The sequence below is a fragment of the Sparus aurata genome, chromosome 16 (genome assembly GCF_900880675.1).
Source record: "Sparus aurata chromosome 16, fSpaAur1.1, whole genome shotgun sequence".
Taxonomy (NCBI): domain Eukaryota; kingdom Metazoa; phylum Chordata; class Actinopteri; order Spariformes; family Sparidae; genus Sparus; species Sparus aurata.
In genome coordinates this window covers 4,571,696-4,588,765 of record NC_044202.1, presented here as the reverse complement: position 1 = coordinate 4,588,765, position 17,070 = coordinate 4,571,696, and the positions used below count along the sequence as shown (strand labels likewise).

The 17,070-nt window shown below is 44.2% G+C and overlaps 1 protein-coding gene across 7 annotated transcripts in view; it reads left to right on the top strand.

Annotated features, from left to right (window-relative positions):
- The window catches only part of dctn1b (dynactin 1b), a 36,849-nt gene that overhangs the window by 17,842 nt on the left and 1,937 nt on the right, over positions 1–17,070 (top strand). For 3 of the 7 annotated variants that reach the window (XM_030443988.1, XM_030443984.1, XM_030443986.1), the window contains exons 6-30: positions 2,808–2,825; positions 5,402–5,422; positions 6,528–6,698; positions 8,618–8,815; positions 9,085–9,289; positions 9,978–10,056; positions 10,430–10,589; positions 10,698–10,802; positions 11,735–11,926; positions 12,026–12,142; positions 12,374–12,526; positions 12,610–12,770; positions 12,894–13,062; positions 13,176–13,244; positions 13,444–13,656; positions 13,779–13,940; positions 14,039–14,170; positions 14,273–14,401; positions 14,489–14,631; positions 14,731–14,888; positions 15,104–15,115; positions 15,868–15,995; positions 16,200–16,386; positions 16,689–16,762; positions 16,857–16,946. In XM_030443988.1, the coding sequence (XP_030299848.1) occupies positions 2,808–2,825; positions 5,402–5,422; positions 6,528–6,698; positions 8,618–8,815; positions 9,085–9,289; positions 9,978–10,056; positions 10,430–10,589; positions 10,698–10,802; positions 11,735–11,926; positions 12,026–12,142; positions 12,374–12,526; positions 12,610–12,770; positions 12,894–13,062; positions 13,176–13,244; positions 13,444–13,656; positions 13,779–13,940; positions 14,039–14,170; positions 14,273–14,401; positions 14,489–14,631; positions 14,731–14,888; positions 15,104–15,115; positions 15,868–15,995; positions 16,200–16,386; positions 16,689–16,762; positions 16,857–16,946 (3,246 nt within the window). The remainder of the gene's footprint in view (positions 1–2,807; positions 2,826–5,401; positions 5,423–6,527; positions 6,699–8,617; positions 8,816–9,084; positions 9,290–9,977; positions 10,057–10,429; positions 10,590–10,697; positions 10,803–11,734; positions 11,927–12,025; positions 12,143–12,373; positions 12,527–12,609; positions 12,771–12,893; positions 13,063–13,175; positions 13,245–13,443; positions 13,657–13,778; positions 13,941–14,038; positions 14,171–14,272; positions 14,402–14,488; positions 14,632–14,730; positions 14,889–15,103; positions 15,116–15,867; positions 15,996–16,199; positions 16,387–16,688; positions 16,763–16,856; positions 16,947–17,070) is intronic. The other 4 variants (XM_030443989.1, XM_030443987.1, XM_030443985.1 and 1 more) reach the window with 3 other exon arrangements.

The window sequence follows — 17,070 nt, the reverse complement described above, 5'->3', positions numbered from 1 at the left end:
TCCGTCCTGCTGGAGGCTGCAGGGCAGTGACCTCAGATTCAGCGATCCTCCCCGTGTGTGCTGGGAAAGCAGGAACTTGATCCATCTCCACCCATCCCATCATCCTCTCTGTCTGTCCGCCTCACTACCATCACTTCAGCGGTCCTCTCAGAGCAGCACTTAGCGTGAGAAAGTCAGGGGATTACACAGAAAGATGTTTAATATTTCAGCAGGACAGATTTCCCTTTCGCTGCTCTGTAATGGATACGCGTAAACAGTTTTGCTCTGTAGTTCAGGAGCCGGGAATCTTAAATTCCGCCTTTTTTCTCTCTCATAATAATCTATTTTCAGTTCCTTTTAATACTCCCTATCAAACACTACAGAGTCTGTGCTCACTGTGACGTAAGCCTCATTTAGTTTCATCACATCAATCTCAAAACACTTCAGCCAGTTCTCATGGCCACAATGTAGAAGTGTTTTCAGGTTTAAAGCTCACAGCTAATCGGAGTATCCCCCACTGAATTAATCCTCTTACATCCCTCTTCGCTTCCTGCTGAGCTTCTGGTGAAGAGGACGAGATTAGCGTAGCTGAGGAAGATATGATGATAGCTACTCAAACTCCGGCTCTCGGCTGTTAAGGAAGGAATTGACCCATTAAATCACTTTTACACTAAAAACTAATTTCGCTATAATCAGTGTTACGACTAAAGCTTGAGGCTTATGTTTTATTGCGTAGAAGAAAAAAGACATGCAATGGTGTGTACAAAAAGTCATCAAGCTAGAGCAGATAATAAACAAACAACACCCAAAAGGCTTTGAGGCAAAACTTGCTAAAGAATCCCACAGGGAGGACCAACTACGACCATTAAATCTGGGGAAAAAAACTCATTACCAGATGCTCTCCACATTGATTTTAGGGGTTGCTCAAGAAGCCTGGGAACTGCGTGTAAGCCGTATAATGGTTGGGAAATCCCTGTAACCCATTTTGCAAGGATTTGTTCTCCGTGATAAGAAGAAGTAACCTGTGTAGAACAAATAAGACCGTTGGGAAATAGGCATTATGAGGTCTGTGCTGGTGCACGCTTAAGAGATTTTGCTGTAGTTCCAGACCTGCAGATTGTTTCAGTGATCCCAGAAGTATAATCCATGAATAATGGAATGAAATGGCACTCCACCATCATTTACAGGCTTAAACAGTGGTTGTGATCGCTTAAATATCTCCGGGTGCGTTAAGCCATTGTGGGTAATGTTGCGAATCCACCAGCTCCAAGGCCATATTGGATTTAAAGGGGCACTCCACTGATTCCCGGAGAGACACTGCTGTAAAAGCAGCTGCGTTACAGTCCAGATGAAGTGAAATTTTTAGCATTTTTAAGCATGTTGGATCATAACCCCCTGTCGTATTGTGCACCAGTTTAACAATACATGCAAAAGAAATCACAAAAATCTATTTCTTTGTATTCTTATAACAAAATCTTATTGTGTTTTCTTCCTGTTAAACAAAATATGACTCTTTTAAACCAAGACATCCTGAAATCACCCACCATCAGTCATTCTTTTTGCGGTACAGGCACTCGCTAAGATTAATTAATTAGCTAGCTGGCAACAGTGTGGTAGGTTACTGCGTCCTCGCCACCTCAAACCTTGTTTCGTTTACCTGAAATACTGCGTTTTCGGGCCCGCTGGCTAGAATGTATTGGATTTTCTGTGATAGCTCCAGATTATGCACAAGTCATTTTCCAGGGGAATGCTTTAACAACCATGTGGAAGAATGTGTTCTTCATGACTCGGCTGGTTGATTAAAGGTCAAATAGAATCGAATAACATGGTGACAACAACGAATACAAACAGTGTCAACAGGCTAAGACAACAAAAAGAGAACCTTTGGGAAAGATGCATCAACAGATATGTGTTTCTTCTGCACATTGTTCGAGGGAAAAGGGTCACGGTTTACCTTCATACAGTTTGTAATAGCAGATCAGGTGTTCCCTCGTCCTGGTCTTCATTGTTTTTGTCTCATTTCAATGAACCCAGAGGAGGAGGGCTTTGCGAGTGTTGCTAGGAGACAAGAGAGGCTTGCATCACTTTCCCCCCCTCTCACCTCCGATAACAGCACCGCCCTCCTCTGTCTCACATCCTCCCCTCTGTCTGTCCCCCGACACCGCTCAGTCTCACCCATCCCTCCCTGTCTGTCTGTGGTTGAGGTGGTCATGAGTGGGTGAGCAGCAGCAGCGAGCAAGGGGAGGAGAGAGAGAGAGGGAGGGAGGGAGGGAGAGAGGGAGGAGGGTGCACAGTGATGTAATGCAGGAGCAGGGCATTGGCCGGGCTGACAAATCACAATGAGCAGAGTGAGAAAAGGGTGGGGGGGGTGAGTGAGGCAGAGGGGAGGAGGGAGGAGGGAGGAGGAGAGGGAAGGTTAGGGGAGGCGAGGCGTCTCCTGTGAGCAGTAGCAGGTCGGAGGCTCCACGGCAGCGAGATGTCAGAGTCGTAATCGGAGCGGAAAGGAAAGGGAGGCACCGACCGAGGGCTCCGGCGAATGGATTATGAGAGAAGGAGGACATAAAGGAGGACGATAGCTGGAGGAAGGGACGGACGGAGGCAGGGAGGGAGGGGGAGCCTGGGAAAAAATCGTTGCGGCCATTTGCACCACTGCAGCTTCCCGGCCTGAGTGGCTGCCTGTCTTGTTCGGCTTCAGCTGTCTGTCCTAAAGCCGGTGTCTGTGGATCGAGCATCTTTCCCTGTTTTATCACCTTCCTCTCTGTGTGTGTGTGTGTGTGTGTTTCTCGGTGACTGTGTTGTCTTCTTCTCTTGCAAATATGATGAGACAGACTCCTGCACCCCGGAAGGTACAGAACTCCAAATGATCGTCCTTAAATGTTGGGATGTTGCTGTTATTGTTGTCATCATCCATTTGTTCTGTTGGCAGAGCTGCTGTAAAGGTCATGCCCGGAAGTTTCAGTTATTCCTCATTCTGCTTTGATGGGAATCGCCCTTTTTTTTTTTTTTTTTTTTTCCTCCTCTTGATATTCCCAGAGTGGAAGTAGAAGTGTACCTGCAGCTGGGTTGTGCTCTCTTTTGATTTTCCTATTGATTTTTTTTTTTTTTTGCGAACTCACGTGTCTTCTTTGCAGAGTTATTTCATGTGTGTGCAGCAGCTTCAGTTGTATTTTTCTGTCTATCCTTAATTTGGGCTCAACTTGCACGAGTCATGCCTTCCACAGCTTTTTTTTACGAGGTCAGTGATTTTAGTCCGTCGGGGGAGAATCAAGGGATTTCACTCTTGGGTGCAGATGTAATAAACAGACTGATGCGATGTCAGTACAGCGTGTTCTGTTATCCACAGCACGACACTATGGCTTAAGTAGGCTGTCGGCTCTTATTTGGTACAGCTGTTAGCTCGGGCTAATTTCTGCTGAATGGTCCAGCTCTAATCCAATAAAGAACGATAACTGACCAAAGCGATGGCCGTGCCCAAGTAGAAACAGAGAGAGAGTCAGTAGGGTAGAAGAGAAAGTGCTGGACAGCGTCTGCACAGACCTGGGTTAGAAATTCAGTTTTAATCAAGGGTCACCATATAGGGAAGGCCTCTGTGGAGACAGCGTACTGTCACTGTCCATTTTGTAGCTGTTCTGGCTATCTGCAGATTGAGTTTGCTCAAAAACTTAAATATATATATTTAGGTCCTCACAATTTTTCTGATAATGTCCTAGAAAGTTTCCAGCACAGAACAACGTAATGTGGCAACGATCATGAGGAAAAAAACAAGACAAAGTTCAAGTGGTTCACTTCTGATGAATAATTCAAAAACCACTAAACTAACATAATCGATATTCTATTACTGAACAGGAAAATTATTGATTAATAAATGTTTACTTGGGTTTAAAAGAGGCTTACCTCAGTTGTTCCTTCCAGGAAATGTTCTCGGAAAAGTTAGTATATAAAGAATGAATAAAGTAAAGTTTTACAGATACTTATTTATAATCAAACAAAACGTTGATAGTAAAACATGTACTGTACAAAACCCCACCACCAGAGTAAATGTTGGCAATTCAGGTTTCTGCAAACAAGGATATGTCACAATTTTGTATTTCTTTATGTTCAATTTTCAATTTTAAAACCCAGTTGGTTAGGATTAGCAAAAGATCATGGTTCAGCTTAAAATACACGGTTCCATTGCCACGATCTTGGCTAAATTGTCCAGATGTCTCCTCAAAAATATCCAGTATCTTCACACTTACAAATGTTGAAACCTGTATTGAACAGTGGTCACTGGCTTGGCAGCTGTCTCGCCCTACTGCCACACCACCACTATTCAAGTAAACGTTAATATACGTAATTTCAACGTGACATCATGTATTGAAGAAGTGAACTCTGTGTAAAGCTGTGACAGTTAGTGAATTGATGCCCAAATTGCCCAAATTGTGCCGGTTACAGCTTCTCAAATGTGAGGATTATCTGCTTTTGCCAGTTTTATATCTACTAGATTAAATGTGTTCATGTTTTGGACTGTTGGCCGGACTAAACAAGACATTTGAAGAAGTTAACTTGGACGCTGGCAAACTTCTTTTACTCAAATAACAGACTAAAGATTGCAAAAATATCTTAGCTTGCAGAGAAACCAGATCTTGAGATGAGTTCTCTCGTGGAAATCAACTAAAAATAGAGATGCAGATTTTTCCTCGAGAGCACATTACACCGTAAGTGTTTGCTTTGATCGTCTTAGAATAAATTGTGGGATTATCTCCTCTTCCTTAGGATGCTCTCTGTTGTCCTCTGCAGCCGATCTCTCCTTCTCTAAGCAGTTTAACTCAAACATTCATAAGAACACGGTTAAAAAAGATGCAACCCAGATCTGGTGGACGGACTCCTTTTTAGAAATCAGATAAGAACAAAGAGTGGATATCTCTCCGCACACTTCACTGATGATCCACTCAGCCAGCCGTCTGTGCAGCGCGTCTGAAACAGGCGGTGTAGCAGGATAACAAGCTATTATCCCAGTATGAGCAGCAGCACAACAGCTCTGGTTTCAGATGAACCTGCTGCGTCCCCCGAGACACAATGCAGTCATTTAGGTCACAGCAGCCGTACCAGCCACTGTGTCCATGTTGTTACTGGGGATTTGTTTTGGTTTTTTTTGGTCACGTGGGTGGAAGAGATGAGGCCCCGGAGAGCGGCGAGGACACGAAGGAAAACAAAAGGAGAAGAGATCTGTAGGGATGTGACATGATAATGGATTCGTTGTCGCTGTGTCAGTCTGAGAAGTTTCATCTTCCACTCATTTTGTCCTTCTGTCTGTGATTTCCAGTTTAATATGAACTTTGCCTTGAATCACTAACCCTGGCTGTTTGTTTCCTTCCCTTCCCTGATCCTCCTCCTCCTCTTCCTCTCCTCCTCTTCTTCCTCTCCTCCCTCTGCTCCTCAGACCACGGCCAGAAGGCCCAAGGTGAGCCCAGTCCTCAAAGTCTTCAGGGCTTCCCATTTCAGTCATATCAGACTCAATTTTTAGTATTTATTTTTTTACGTGTGATTGCTTTTTCACTTCATGCAGCAGTTTGTGTGTGAGTGTTTGAGTGAGTGTTGCTGAGACAGTAGTGACAGTACATCACCACAGACGACATCCATTTTGTCTTCATTAGAGGATTCACAGCTTTGGTGCCAACATTTTTCTACTTACGTCGCCGTTTTCCTTTATTTCATCCTTCTTATTTTGGACGTCTTCACATTTATATTCACAGCACAGATTCACGTGTTCAACAGTTTTGTTTTCAATGTCTTTCTTTCTGCTCTAGTGACTGTTTTTATTTCTCAGTTTTGTCCCTCTTTTTGTTTGTTCCATGGTTTCAGCATATTAATGGCTTTGTTTGCTTTCTAATATTGTTTTTTTTTCCTATTATTTATTTATGGTCATTATTTGTAAATCAGATGTGGCCATGATGGAGGTCCAATGAAAGAGTCAGATAGTGAACATTTTCACAATTTCATACTGTTTTGCTTTGTTTATATTTGGCGGACCCTGCCACCATTCCAGCTTCAAACAGTGTTCTGGGGACCTGATTTTCCTCTCCCTTGGAAAAATGTATAAAGTATTCCAGAGTTTGTATTATCACCATTTAAAAATGTTGGTTGGGCAGCGCAAAACAAGTATTTTCATAATTACATGGACATTAGTTTTCTTGTTATGATCAGTCAGAGTATCCTGGTTATGTGTTGAGGCGTGTACTAAACATCATTTCATGCTAGATTTGCAAGTGCTTCATCAATTTGAGTGACATAGTCCTCAGCAAGTGAAGCGTGAACAATGTAACGATGCTAAGCACACAAAATTAAAAGGATAGTGTGACTTGCAGAGCTTAAATCGAAACTAAAAAGTTCTTAAACCCTCAGCTATTGAAGATTTCAGCCCGTTATAGTTTGTACAAAATGCATTCATTCAGCGACCTCCATTATGGCCACTATTACATCATCAGACAGCCATTTATACCGAGCGGGATCTTTTCACTGTCTTTCTATCCAGATTTCTAATGGTTTCCTTTTATTTGTTTCTATAGCAGCCCACCCGACCTGCTGGTGGGAAGGGGGCTGCGTCCGGCTCGGCCTCGGCCTCAGCTGGGGAGATGAGCAGCAGCGAGCCCAGCACGCCGGCTCAGACCCCTCTGGCTGCTCCGGTCATCCCCACCCTCCACTCCCCTGGAAACCCTCCGGCGCCCGTCCCCAGCAAGGTCTGCGTCAGCTCGAAAAAATATCTCGTTTGTAGTTCGCAGTGTAGCAGATCTGATGTTCTACAGTCAGTGTGAAGTGAGAAAGGCTGCCTGCCAATGAATTAGGAAACATGTTGCATCCAGCAGATACAGGGATAATTCTATATCTGTTCTCCATGTAGTGACCAGGTGACTCAGCCAGCTATGAGAATTACTTTTTCTTTCTTTTTAAACCAATGACTACCTGCTATAATCAGGAATCGGGTTGATAGCTAAGTCTTTCGATCTTGTTGGCACGGTGAGTAATGCGTTACAAAACCACGGAGCACGGCGTGCCAACACCATCAGAAATGTCTCAACACTCGGTGCATGAGCAGCAGTAGTAGTCGAGGTGTGGGAGTTAAATTAGAGGTGACATCTCTTCGCTATAGCTTCTATAAATACACGTTTTTTGACACAGCTGTCAATTTAAATTGGTGTCATCCAAGAGTCATCGGGCATCATCGGAGGCCATAACTGGTATCTAACAATACATTAGGCAACATGCTGAAAACATAACAGACATTTCAGTCAAATAAATCTAAAACATGAGGTTATTATTTATGATGTAGTGCCAGTCTTTTAGTTATATAATCCATTCACCCACTCATTGACAAACGCAACATCCTGTTGATGGTTACAGATGTTCGTTTTCGTTTTTTTCCTTTTGCCGAATCAAAAATCTGTTCTCTGCTCCCGAAACGCTTCGTCAGTAGTCCCGCCTTTAATTCTGTAACTTTGTGACATCACCATGTCACACGTTTGTGCAATTTGATTCCTATATTTTACGGTAGAAGTGAAGCCACCTGGAAGCTGCAGGAGACGCAGGGGGCGTGTTTTTTGAGCGTTAAACCATTTAAGACTATTCAGGTAGTGACCCAAAATAAAAATTCTGAACCTGAAAATGAGCATCTGTCTCATTTGAATAAGTCATTAACTGGAGATAACGAGAAAATGTCTTTTAGTGCCGCTTCTCAGAAATGAGACAATCAGTAATTGCTGAAGTGATTAGCTCTGGAGCACACAGTCAATTAAGCACGATTAAGAACCGGTGCGTGACCAAATGTTAGTCAGTTCGAAACCAGTAAAGTGGCTTAATGTTCTGTTAATTCGTTAATCAGAGAACTGGGGACAGATTCAATCTGTTGCAGCCAATAGAGCGAAGCAACATGTATGAAAATGTCACCTATTATCACGTTAACATTTAGTAAAAGTCAGCTGCTATTCGCTCTTTGATTTTTTACGGCGGACGTGATCGGTCTGATTCATATTTTATCCCCTCAGGAGGACGTCGCTATGGAAACACAGGTGCAGTGATGTGGCGTGATGTGATGTTTTCTGCACTTGATACTGGCGTGTTGTTTTTCCTCTCACTAACATTCTTAACGAGATGTCAAAAGTGTGACTTCTAGGCTTTAATTGGTGTGTGAGGTGGCTGTTTCTGTTACAGGCTGCAAAAAAAAAAAATTCTCTTCTATTGCCAGATTGATATTGTCAGTGTGCACTTCCTGATAAGGCATGTGTGTGTCTTTTCCACTGACTTTCTCGTGTCTACAGGTGGAGTCACTGCATGGCAAGTGAAACTGAAGCGTTCTCTCTAACACATAAAAAGACGAAAGTGCTGTCAGAGTGTCAGTGAAAGCTTTGTACTTGAAATATTGCTTTCATTATTCGCCGAGAAGAAATCTGAAAGTAAATCGATTAAAGAAACATTAAAGAATGAAAAACTGGAGCAATAGAGGGAGGTTGAAACCTCCTTTTGTGTCTTGGAGCGCTTTTACTTTGTTAAAATGTGTGATTATCTCAACATCCTGCTCCACTAACGCGTTGAAACTAATTAAATTGCTACTGTTCCTCCCATCTGTCCTTTTAACTGATCCTCGCCGCCGTCCTGTATCCAGGAGGAGGAGGCGCTGCGTGGTCAGGTGAAGGACCTGGAGGAGAAGCTGGAGACGCTGAAGATGAAGCGGACGGAGGACAAGGCCAAGCTGAAGGAGCTGGAGAAGCACAAGATCCAGCTGGAGCAGCTGCAGGAGTGGAAGAACAAGATGCAGGAGCAGCAGGCCGAGCTGCAGAAACAGCTGAAGGAGGCCAAGAGGGTAAGAAGCAACAGATGGATGAGCGTATGACTAGATGGACAGGTAGATGTAGCTGATTACTAGACCATTTTTATGACCAGTGACAGGTAATCATGTTTTCATCCAAGAACAATACACTTGTCAGGATGGAGGAGACAGTATTTCAACTAAAATCAGACAAATGCACACAAATAAAACATTTCTGCAGCCACACCCAGCAGCAAAAATAAAAAATGTATCCTGAGAAAAGATTTTATTCAACTGTCCATAACTGCATTTTTTCTCTGTAGGAGGCAAAAGAGGCCCTGGAGGCGAAGGAGCACTACGTGGAGGAGATGTCGGACACGGCGGACGCCATCGAGATGGCCACGCTGGATAAGGAGATGGCCGAGGAGAGGGCGGAGTCTCTGCAGCTGGAGGTCGACTCGCTCAAGGAGAAAGTGGACGAGCTCACCATGGACCTGGAGATCCTCAAGCACGAGATCGAGGAGAAAGGTGCTGACAGAGAAGAAGAGATGATGTTTTTATCTCTTTATTTTAATTGTTACATCCAACAAATTACAGACAATGTTAGACGGTCAAAGTCGTCCACATTAAACTTTACTTTAATGTAAAAGTTCACAACGGTTCAGTACAACGACAACAGTCTTTCTGCTTTAACGCATATAGATAAATATATTTTTATCTTTTAAGGCTGTTAAAAAATAAACCTGTACTGTAAGCTATCTAAAGTAGAGTGAAATACTTAAAGTGGTCTGTACAGAAGGGCTAAAAATAAAATAATTAAGTTTCTGTCTGTGAAATTTGATCTCTCACTCTCCTGTCCAGTTGCTATCAAGTAGCACAAGAGGATAAATCTCTCGGGCTTTAATGTGATCAGACTGCAGAAGGAGTGCAGAGAGAGTCAGTCTTCGGTGACCTCTGAGTGCAGCTTGATGCCGGCTGATTTATCGATTTCTTTACAGCTGCGGCAAACAGTGATCAGAGCCGACTCAAGAGAAAAGCCCCATTCCTTTAATTAAAATATTCCATGTTCTTTTTTGGCAATAACATGCAGCCACATCAATTCTCTTCAAGTGTCATTTGGTCACATAAATTAAAAGTTGTTCTTGGTCTTTTAAAAACTTTGCATGAACAAAGAAAGTGTGTGTTTCAGCTGTGTTTTTTTTTTTTTCTCTAACAGGTTCAGATGGTGCCGCTTCCAGTTATCACGTGAAACAGCTGGAGGAGCAGAACGGCAGACTGAAGGAAGCACTGGTTAGGTAGGTGTGCTGGCAATTCCTTAAATTGACTCTAGGGCTGCAAGTAATGATTATTTTTATTGTCGATTGATCTGCAGATTATTTCCTTGGTGAAAAATTTCAATCAGTGTTTCCCAGAACTCGAGATGACGTCTTGTTTTGTCCACAACCCAGAGATATTCAGTCATGGAGAAGGAAAGAAACCAGAACACATTCACATGTAAAAAGCTGGAATCTAATAAATGTAGACTTTTCTTTCCAAGAAAAGCTCTAATGGACATCTCATCCTGCAGCAAAGCCGGGCAGAGTGACAACGGACAATAAATAGAGATGAGAGAGAAAAGGAAAGAGAAGTTCTTCATCCAGATGTTGATGGTTTTCCTGTTTTTGTCAGGATGCGCGACCTGTCTTCATCGGAAAAGCAGGAACATGTGAAGTTGCAGAAGCAGATGGAGAAGAAGAACGTGGAGCTGGACACTCTGAGGAGCCAGAAGGAAAAACTGCAGGAGGAGATGTCAGCGGCAGAGAAGACCATCGACGAGCTGAAGGAACAGGTCGGTGCTTTACAGTGACGACGATCTGCCTATTAATATGTTCAGAGGAGATCTGAGGAGATGCCAAGGAGACAAATAATAAACTCCATTTCTGACGCTTCGTTTCAGGTGGATGCAGCTTTGGGGGCGGAGGAGATGGTGGAGATGCTGACAGAGAGGAACCTGGACCTGGAGGAGAAAGTCCGGGAGCTGAGAGAGACCGTCACTGACCTGGTGAGTGGAAGTCATCGGTCTCATTGACGGCAGACGTGTTCAATGACATTAAATTAACAGAAAACACAGAGTTGATCCAGTTTTTAATTAAAAAACTAACGACTGAAGACTCGTTCATTTCCTGCTCTGACCCTCTGAGTATTTATAGGACTGAGGTCAGAGAAAATTAAAGTGCCACAGTTTGCTGACTCATTTCATTATCGATATGGGATCATTGCCATTAATATGCATGTGCTGCCCTCTGGTGTTTGTAGTCGCTGCAGTCATTGTTGAGTTTCTATTTTAATTGGATTGAACTTGTGTTTTGACCCCGATCGGAACAAATGTTGCTTTAGAGGAAACCCGACAGGTTTGTAATTGTTTTAGGCAAAAGTCATCAACTACAGTATGTGCAGGATTTTAATAATGATTGCATCTTTAAAAACATTATGGTGGTGTGAGAGTTTTCCCAATACACACATCATAGTAACAAACAAAACAAACTATGTTCAGGAGTCAAAATAATTTTAGATATTGCCAATTTGTTTGCATTAACAAAGTGTTATGAGTCAGGTAGTTAGTGTGAGAAGCATCAACAGCAGCGCCACCTACAGAAACACAAACTTTACTACAGATCAAGTTAATCCACGTGTTCTTCATCAGGCTCTTCTTTCTCTACAGCAGATTTGTTTCTGTTATGAGGAACGGTTTTAGAAATAGAAATGGCAATTTTTCCCCTTTTAATATCACTGAAAAGGAGATTTAATTATGGCAACAATGTGTTTTTTGCCGGGGTTTGAGCTAAACAAGCATGTTCCCTGCTCGGATCGAAAAAATTGCAGCTCCTGTGATTCCAAAATCTGACAGACAAGCAATAATTACAATTTTCAATAGTGGTCATAGAAGTTTTCCAGTAAAGGACCCTGTTTGATTTTCGTTGTCTCGCCCTTCAGGAATCTATTAATGAGATGAACGACGAGCTGCAGGAGAACGCCAGAGAGACGGAGCTGGAGCTGAGGGAGATGTTGGATCTGGGCGCTGCGAGAGTCCGAGAGGCCGAGAAACGAGTCGAAGCCGCTCAGGAGACGGTCGCTGATTACCAGCAGACCATCAAGAAGTACCGAGAGCTCACAGCTCACCTGCAGGTACACAGTTAGTGTTCAATGTAGCGTATCGAGCCAGTTGTTTGATTACACGTTTCTGTCTAATGCTGCGTCCTGATTCTACCTTTGTGTTCTCCGCAGGAGGTGAACAGAGACCTGACGAGCCAGCAGGAAGCCTCCGCAGAGCTGCAGCAGCAGCCGCCTGCAGAGATGTTCGATTTCAAGATTAAATTTGCAGAGACGAAGGCGTACGCCAAGGTCAGAGACAGAAAGAGCTCTGTGGTCTGAATAATGAGGAAGTCTGATAACGTTAAATGTGATTCTGTATCAGTCTGAATGTCCTTTTTTTCACCTCTCTTTTGATTAAGAGTTTCAAAGTCAAAACTTTGAAAGTTTAAGTTTGAACCAGATTATAAGTCAGAGTCCGTATATTACATTCTCTGTGTTGTGTTTAATCTTGTGTGTGTATGTGTCTGTATGTGTGTCCAGGCCATCGAGATGGAGCTGAGGAAGATGGAGGTGGGCCAGGCCAACAGACACGTCTCTCTTCTGACCTCCTTCATGCCCGAGTCCTTCCTCCGTCACGGCGGCGACCACGACTGCATCCTGGTGCTGCTGCTCATCCCCAGGCTCATCTGCAAGGTAAACACTTTACTTTTATAACTACATTTCCTCCAATAGACGAAGAAGGACGACAGAAATAAAACCTGTTTGTGTGTCTGCAGGCCGAGCTGATCAGCAAACAGGCCCAGGAGAAGTTCGACCTGAATGAGAACTGTGTGGAGCGAGCGGGACTCAAGGGAGCCGCCGGGGAGCAGCTGAGCTTCGCTGGCGGTTTGGTCTACTCGCTCAGCCTGCTGCAGGCCACGCTGCATAAATACGAGCAGTATGTTTCATTAGGGTCCATAAATTCAAGAATACACAGCAGGAGGGAGTCTGAGCACTAAAGTAGCACTAAAAAAATGTAGTTCAGTTGAATATAATGTTGCCTTCTGTGTTTGTGTTTAAGGGCTCTGGATCAGTGCTCTGTTGATGTCTATAAGAAGATCGGCTCTCTGTACCCGGAGATGAGCGTCCACGAGCGTTCTCTGGACTTCCTCATCGACCTGCTGCACAAAGACCAGCTGGACGAGACGGTCAACGTGGAGCCGCTCACCAAGGCCATTAAATACTATCAGGTACACACAAACACAGATGGTTATTTCAGCTAAACGTAATGAGGCAATGATTTGAAATGAAGAGGATATAGTGTATTCAGGTCCACTTATCGATGTGTATACATCTTTCTCAGCACCTGTACAGTATCCACCTGGCAGATCAGAACGAGGAGTGCACCATGCAGCTGGCTGATCACATCAGAGTGAGTACCAACATCAACATCAGGACAAAGGTCCCACCTCATACTTAAAATAACTTTTACTAATAAACCTCTCTCAGAACTTTAAGAGAGAGTGTCTTTTTACGTCACATTCTGACTTTAGTCCATCAGCTCACGCGTTAATCGTGACAGTGTGTGAGCACCTTAAACAGCTGTGGATCTTGCCGCTGTCACTGTACAGTTTACCCAGAGTGCCTTGGACTGCATGGCGGTGGAGGTCGGTCGCCTGCGGGCGTTCCTGCACACCGGTCAGGAGAAGGCCGACCTCGCCGTGCTGCTGAAGGACCTGGAGACGTCCTGCAGCGACATCCGACAGTTCTGCAAGAAGATCCGCCGCAGGATGCCCGGAACCGACGCGCCGGGAATACCAGCGGCACTCAACTTCGGACAGCAGGTAACCACGGCAGCAGAACCCCACAACTTTTACTGTTTCTCTTATTTTATCACTTCGGTAGAATAAATATTGATTTTCACACGGTTGTGATAACTTTAGCTCTGCTGACGTTTGTCCCGCAGGTGTCAGACACCCTCTCAGACTGCAGGAAACACCTCACCTGGGTGGTGGCGGTGCTGCAGGAGGTTGCCGCAGCCGGAGCTCAGATGATGTCGCCTCTCGGTGAGCAAGAGGGGCTGTCAGCCGTCAAACTGGAGGACGTGGCGTTCAAGGCAGGAGAGCAGGTATACAAAGTGATACTTCAGTTTATCTGTGATGGAAACGGCACAAACGCTGTTCTGTGAACTGCTCCGGTTCTAAAATATCTCACTATCATTTTCAGATCTATGGATCCCAGGGCGCCAACCCCTACGAGTGTCTGCGGCAGTCATGCAGCATCGTCATAGCAACCATGAACAAGATGGCCACCGCCATGCAGGAGGGAGAGTATGACTCAGAGAAGCCTCAAAACAAGGTGATTCACTCTGATGTGATTTCTCTCAGCTGTAGTTTTTGGCTCTGACAGAAGGATTAGAAGTTTCTTGAGTTTTGACGTCATTCTGTCGTCCCCCCTCAGAACCCTCCACCCGTGGATGTGCGTTCAGCGGCTCTCCGAGCTGAAATCACTGACGCTGAAGGCCTCGGCATGAAGCTGGAGGACAGAGAGACGGTCATCAAAGAGCTGAAGAAGTCTCTCAAGATCAAGGTGGGTGAACACACACACCTTTCTCGCTGCAAATTCACCGAGGAATAAAAACGCAGAACTGCAGAGTCACTGTGTTCGTGTTTTCAGGGAGAGGAGCTGAGCGAGGCGAACGTCCGCCTCAGCCTGCTGGAGAAGAAGCTCGACAGTTCCTCCAAAGACGCAGACGAACGCGTTGAAAAGATCCAGACTCGACTGGACGAGGCTCAGACTCTGCTGAAGAAGAAAGAGAAGTGAGAACCGACCGTAGATTCAGACGGTAGAGTCGTGTTCTGTAACAGAAGTCTGCAGCTGTGTCATGTTCTCCTCCTTCCTCCTCCTTGTCTCTGCAGGGAGTTTGAGGAGACGATGGACGCTCTGCAGGCCGACATCGACCAGCTGGAGTCGGAGAAGGCCGAGCTGAAGCAGAGAATCAACAGCCAGTCGAAGATGGACGGGAGAGGAACCGGCCCGTCAGGAATCGCCTCCATCGTCACGGGAATGGCAGGAGGTAAAGATTTACTACACATGCTTAACTTATCTCACAGCTGTTTGTAGAAGTGTCAAGTATTTTCACTTTTGAACCATTTTCTGGTTATTTATCATCACTTTAACTCCAACGCCTGTTTTTAATTCCACCTTTTGACCCTAACAACCTAAACACCTCCTCTTTGTCTTCACTCTTTTCTCTTTGTATGACTTCTTTTTAATCTTTTACTTCTGCAGAGGAACAAAAAGGTATCTACTCCTGTTGTTGATTCTGCATGCTTAAATTAATGATGAATTAATCGTGCATGGTTTGACTGCAGTTAAATACTTGCACGTTTTTTTTTACACATTGTTTCAAGTCTTCAAAATAAATAAATCCAGGACTTATCTTCCATACTAGTTATCTGTCTTACTTTAATACAGCACAGGATGATGGAAACAGATATTAAGTGGAATTTAATGTGGTACTATGAAAAGTCTTAAATCTAACGAATTGAATCTGCAGAAGAAACTGTTATTGAACCATTAAGACTGAGAAGGTTTTATGTTAATATTCATTACATCTATTAATGTGATATTCATCACATAAATCTGTTTTTCATGGCATGTACATCATCTTCGTGCATGATCTTAATTGATATTTTGCTAATTCTGCGAGTCAAACATGAAAATCGACATTATTTTTAAAACATGTTGAAGCAGAAAAACTGAACGATGATAGTTTGACCTCCTCTGAACAGTTGAATCAGTATGAATCAGCACGACGGTCTAAAAATACTCCTGCAGTCAAAAGTCCTTGCTTTGGTTACAGTATTGTAGAATTATCGGCTGCAGCAGAATGGCTCCTGTCAGGGTGGAGCTGGCAGAACATTGTTTGTTTGTACATGAAGATTTGGACAATAAAGAAAGTTTATCAGGAGCGTTTAATGAATGCAAACTCTCACACGAGTGGAAATAAAAGTTTGGTTCCTGTTCTCTCTCTCTCTCTCTCTCTTCTGCAGCGAACATGATGTCCGGTGTCGGCTCAGGTTCGGGTGTCCAGGTGATCGACTCTCCTCTGCTGACTCAGCAGATCGAAGCTCAGAGGCTCTGCATCAAACACCTGAAGAACGAGAACAACAGACTGAAGGTACAAGTCACCTCTAAACCACCTCAACTCTTAGAATTTGCTATTTTCTTCATGATGAATCTTCAAAGACGTGAGGAAATAGTTACACATGTTAAAAAGAGGAGAGAAGTCAATTTAAAAGCAGCTAATATAAGTTAATAGATTGATCTTTGTTGCTGCTTTCATGTCCGTATTAACGAGTGTCCACGTCTTTTCCCCTCTCAGGCTGAGAAGATGCGCGCTCAGCTCGCCTCCCTGCCTCCTCTTCACGTGACCAAACTTCCCTCCAGAGACGGAGGACGTCCCGAAGTGCTCTCCAGCGCCCTCTATCGCAAAACCGACCAGCTCCTGGAGACTCTGCTGCAGATGAGTGCCAACGTCAAGGTGGTGGACATCACCGGGAAATCTCCAGGTGAGTGAGTGCGCGATCAAGCAAGTGGGTTTGTGTCCTGTTTTTGTCCCCCTGGGTTTACAGTCTTAGTTTGATTTAGCATGTTGGCTCGTTTCTGTCCTGGTTTTTGACTCTCAGGGAACGCAGAGGCTGTTTTTAGACTTCTGGTTTGTGGAGCTTTCGGAGCTGTCACTTATCTCCCTCCTCCAAATCATCAAATCTGTGGTTTGGTTTACAGAGAGACGAAGACTTTGTGGTTACAAATGTAAACACTAATGTTACACATTACTCTTTTAGGGATAACTGTTTTGTTTGTCCTGCAGTGACACCTAGTGCTCAGCTCCTGGAACAGACGGCTAGATTACAGTCCCTGAGCGACACTCTGAGCAGACTGAAGGTAAACACATCTTCACACCTGCACTGAACAAATAAATACTCAGCTAAAATTCAGTTAAATTAAAATGTCCTCCTCCCCATCTCTTCTCTGTCAGGATGAAGTAGCCGAGCACGTCGTCAACCACCAGCCCGGAGCTCGAGTCTCGTCTGATTTTGCGACGTTCCCTTCGACCACGTTTGTCAAGGTGAGTGCAGCTACAGACAACTGTCACTGCTCATCATTTATTTATTTTCTTGAGAGTTCATAGAGGAAGGGAGGGGACTCGGGGGACTCACCACACTCTACCCTCGCCCAGCTGATCTAACACT